The following is a 5,032-nucleotide window of genomic DNA, read 5'->3' as shown; positions in this document are numbered from 1 at the left end:
TTCAATAAAGTAACCAAGACCATAAGAAGAATAGAAGACATTTATTGAATTCTAAGTGTTTTACAAATAGTCAATTTACTCCTCACATCAATGCTTATGAGGTAGGCACTACTGTCATTTCCTTTTACAGGTGGGGAAACCAAGGCACTTAAGTTTAATAAGCTCACCCAAAAGTACACAGTAACAAGCAGAAGCAGGAAATCAAATCCAGTCATTTCTGGCTCCAAAGTCCATCCTCAGAGCTCTTGGCCCAAAATGTACTCTTTACTTTATCACATAATGTACAAAAGGGCCATGAAACAAAGCCATGAAGCAGTATTAAAAAAAAACTTAAAAACTTAAAAAACCAATCAAGTAACCAAAGAATAACATCAGTCACAGAATGACCAAATTGAATAATGGGACCCCTTTGTCTTTATTAAATTTCAGGTAAGAAATTAAGCTCATCAAACGATGTTAGAAGTTACAGGGTCTGGGAATCTGAGTATTTCCTATTCTGATGAGTCTTTCCTGGCATGTGCAGAAGGATGCCAGGGGCCTTGGCGTGCCCATCATCGGATGGTGTACTTGTCCCACTTCTTCTCGGGATCGTAGGGCTCCCAGCGGCTGGCGGGGAAGATGTGCTTGTTCTTCTCATACCAGCTCCGCAGCACCACTTTGCCTGCGTGTGACTCATCCTTCTCCATGGTGGCATCGCTGAGCAGCCTCACGTCATCGTGCACGTCGAAGTTGAAGAGCGGACCGCTCTTGCCCCTGGCCTTGGCGATGATGAAATCGTAGAAGGTGTGGTAATGGGGCAGGATGAGGTCCTCCTTGATGTACATGAGCTGCTCTACACCGGCCGAGCGCAGCTCGCGGAAGTCCTTACGCAGCCCCTGCAGCGCCTTTTTCAGGAACTGCTGCACGGTGCTGCCCTTGTTCATACGCACGGTGCGCCGGTGCCCCGAGCCGTCCCAGTAGCTGAAGGTGATCTCCATCTCCTCGCTCTTCACCTTCTCGCGCTTGGCCTCCCATTCCTTGCGGAGCTCCTCTCGGAGCCGGTTCTCCGCCTCCTCGCGGTCACGATCTGGCAGGAAGCTCGTGTCCACGTCGGGATTCTTGCCCAGGTTCTTCTTGCTCTTGCTGGCCTCGGTCATGCAGCCTTCATTGCGATCGTCGCCTCGGTCATCGCAGTGGTCATCGCCGTCGCCGTCGTCCACCGTGAAGGACAGGTTGGAGATCTTGCGCTTACGCTCCAGCCTGCGCTCCTTTTCGCGCAGCAACTCCAGCTGCAGCCGGCGCTCTTCCAGCTGTTCCTTCTTGGCCAGCTGCATCTCGCGTTCCCTCAAGAGGGCCTCCTGCTTGGCCTTCATGTCGTTCAGGGTGACCAGGCCCACCGTGCTGGACTTGAGCTCGGCCTCCACGGCATCGTAGTGAGCTGAGAACTTTTTGTCCACCTTCGACTTCATGATGGTCTCTTCAGCGATGCGCTGCTTCAGCACCTCCATCTGTTCCTTCTGCTTCTCCCGCTTCTTGATCAGGTGCATGGCCCTGCCAGCCTCCCGCATGGTGCCCTTGTATTGTGCCATGCCTGGTGCTCAGCACAGCTCAGGCTATTTCAGTCCAATTCCTTTCTCACACCTTGGAGTTTCTGCGCTAATTCATGAATTCTGCAGCAATGAAGAAAAAATACATGAATTTGAAAGAAACCCACATAGCAAAACCAGCACCTTATAAAAGAACTTTCTACCATATGCTGACCTGGAATGGTAACCAATCAAGTGAGACCACTGAACACTGGAAATGCAGCTAAGCTAGAGTCATCAAGATACTGCCTTTTCTCTTTTATTTCTGTTAATTTAAATAGAAGGAGCTACTTGTGACTACTGGGCAGTGTAGGGCTGGAGAGGGATGGTCTACAGAGCAAACCCTTTATGCATTGATACCGGTTCAGGTGACCAGTCAAGCACAGACAAGAAAGAACCACAGCATCAGGAGAGCCTCAGCCACAGGGGGAAAAAGAGTTTGAGAGGAAAATGTGTCCCCTGGTGGGGAAGGCTAGCCTGAAGGAAAAGCACCTGTCTCCTCAGTTGGATTGCTCTCCTTTGGGGAGGACATCTGGGTGCCTGCAAGGGGAGAAGAGTCAAGTGGAAGCACCTTCCAGAATGCACTTTTGTTTGTTTGTTTGGTGCTGGGGATTTGAACTCAGGGGCACTTGACCACTGAGCCACATCCCCAGCCTTTTTTTTTTTTTTGGTATTTTATTTAGAGGCAGGGTCTCAATGAGTTGTTTAGTGTTTAGTGTGTCTTTCTTTTTTGCTGAGGCTGGCTTTGAACTCAAGATCCTCTTGCCTCAGCCTGTTGAGCCTCTGGGATTACAGGTGTGTGCCTCTGAACCCTGCCAGAATGCACTTCTGTAGAGGGTGGTGTCCCTGCCTCTTCCTGAGGAATCATTTCTGTAGTGGCTGTTTTTTGAGTCCACTGAAGTATGTATAAGCCATTAGACCCAGCCTCACTTGCTGTGGGAAGTAAGACACTAGAGGAATCATATACAGTAAAGGAGGGCTAAGTACAAAATTATCTTTTTGGTTCAGCCAAAGCAAATTGAGGCCTCTGCCTGATTTTACTGGAGCCAACCATCTTTCACCAGGACCAGTCTTTTCTTCTTCACCCTCTTCGAAACTCCATCATCTGATGGATTCCCATGAACAGTAGGCATCCTTCCAACCAACTTGTCCCCACCCCTCCCACACTCTTAAACCCTTCCACTGTGCCTTCTGGAATACAGTGCCTTAGCAAACACCTGTTACCTTCCTTTTACTTTCTGGTTCTATCTGGAGCCCAAATGTTCCCTGAGGATACTTCTTGCCCCTATGGCTCCCTAAAACTGAGGTTCTTTTTCTCTGATATTCCACATCTCAAAATCTAATGTGAGTATACAAGACCTTAAACTATACTACAAAGCAATAGTAACAGAAAAAGCATGGTATTGGCACCAAAATAGACTTGCAGACCAATGGTACAGAATAGAGGACACAGAGACAAACCCACATAATTACAATTATCGTATATTAGACAAAGGCACCAAAAACATGCATTGGAGAAAAGATAGCCTCTTTAACAAATGGTGCTGGAAAAACTATAAATCCATATTCAACAAAATGAAATTAAACCCCCGTCTCTCATCATTAACAAAACTCAACTCAAAGTGGATCAAAATTAAACCAGAGATGCTGCACCTAGAAGAAAAAGTAAGCCCAAATCTCCATCATGTCAGATTAGGCCCCAACTTCCTTAATAAAACTCCTGTAGTGCAAGAATTAACATCAAGAATCAAAAAATGGGATGGATTCAAACTAAAAAGCTTCTTCTCAACAACAAAAAACAAATAACCAAACCAATAAATGGGCCAAGGAACTGAACAGGAACTTCTCAGAGGATGATATACAATCAATCAACAAATATATGAAAAAATTTTCAACATCTTTAGCAATTAGAGAAATGCAAATCAAAACTCCTCTTAAAATTTCTTCTCACTCCAGTCAGAATGGAAGCTATTAAGAATACAAACAACAAGGGCTGCGGATGTGGCTCAAGCAGTAACGTGCTCCCCTGGCATGTGCACGGAGCTGGGTTCAATCCTCAGCACCACATAAAAATAAAATAAAGACGTGTCCACCAAAAACTGAAAAACAAATATTTAAAAAATTTTCTCTCTCTCTCTCTCTAAAAAAAAAAGAAGAATATAAACAATAATAAGTATTGGTGAGGATGTGGGGAAAAAGACACACTCATACATTGCTGGTGGGACTGCATATTGGTGCAACCACTCTGGAAGCAGTATGGAGATTCCTCAGAAAACTTGAAATGGAACCAGCTATCCCACTCCTTGGTTGATACCCAAAGGACTTAAAATCAGCATACTACAGTAATGCAACCATGTCAATGTGCATAGCAGCTCAATTCACAATAGCAAGACTATGGAACTAACCTAGGTGTCCCTCAATAGATCAATGGACAAAGAAAATGTGGTATATATACTCAATAATATATTACTCAGCTTTAAAGAAGAGTGAAATTATGGCATTTGCCAGTAAATGGTTGGAGTTGGAGAATATAATACTATGTGAAGTTAGCCAATTCCCCCAAACCAAATGCTGAATGTTTTCTCTTATATAAGGAAGTTAATTCATGATGGGGTTGGGGGGAGCATTGGAGGATTAGATGAACACTAGATAGGGCAGACGGGTGGGAGGGAAAGGGAGGGGGTATGAGGATAGGAAAGATAGTGGAATGAGATGGACATTATTATCCTAAGTACATTATTATCCTAAGTACATGATGATGTGACTCTGTGTACAACCAGAGATATGAAAAATTTTGCTCTATATGTATAGTACGAATTGTAATGCATCCTGCTGTCATATATAACAAATTAGAATAAAAAATAAAAATAAAAAGATTAATGTGGAGCTAGAGGTGTTGTTTCAAAAGCATTTCTTTTCTTTACTATTCTCAGCTCCTCTGAAGCTCATGTCACCTGCTAGTGATTCCACTCACTGTCTTGATGCTACCATCTCTAAAATTCCCTATCCTCCCTGAATCCTGAGGATTATTAGCACTTGGCTCGATCACCTTCCTCTTCCATCCTACATCCACTGCTGTCCTGGATGTCACCAGCACCTTGACCTCTTCCAAGAACCTCTTACCATCACTCATTCACTCCTCTCCCCACGTGGTTACACCCCAGCTCTTACCACTACCATATGGGCCTCACCTTGGAATTCTGAAATCTCCCATCTTCTTTCCCTTCCATTTCTGCACTCTAGTGCTCCAGATCACGGCTGTCTTCTGACAGCCCAAGAGCTCCTGATCCAAAGGCTTGTCCTTCTCCATTATCATCACACCCTCATGTGTTCCTCCCTCCCTCTGCACTGAAGATGGAATCCGCTCCTAACACCTCATGCCCCTTCCCTACCATCCTTCTCACCTGAAAAATCCTAATGCTGGCTCAACCCAGCCCCTGTCTTTTCAGCAACTGAATCTGGGAAAC

General features: G+C 45.0%; 1 protein-coding gene across 1 annotated transcript; it reads right to left on the bottom strand.

Moving 5' to 3' along the window:
- Window positions 1-551: 551 nt before the first annotated feature.
- Window positions 552-1,568, bottom strand: Fam50b (family with sequence similarity 50 member B). The gene has a single exon (XM_026407132.2). The coding sequence runs from the start codon at window positions 1,566-1,568 to the stop codon at window positions 552-554; it is 1,017 nt and encodes a 338-aa protein (XP_026262917.1).
- Between the last annotated feature and the right edge of the window lie 3,464 nt (window positions 1,569-5,032).

This window comes from Urocitellus parryii, chromosome 8 (assembly GCF_045843805.1).
Source record: "Urocitellus parryii isolate mUroPar1 chromosome 8, mUroPar1.hap1, whole genome shotgun sequence".
Classification (NCBI taxonomy): domain Eukaryota; kingdom Metazoa; phylum Chordata; class Mammalia; order Rodentia; family Sciuridae; genus Urocitellus; species Urocitellus parryii.
This window is presented reverse-complemented; position numbering and strand designations above follow the sequence as displayed.

Coding starts and splice junctions, on each gene's coding strand:
- Fam50b (XM_026407132.2), bottom strand. CDS start 1,568: ATGGCACAATACAAGGGCACCATGCGGGAGGCTGGCAGGGCCATGCAC.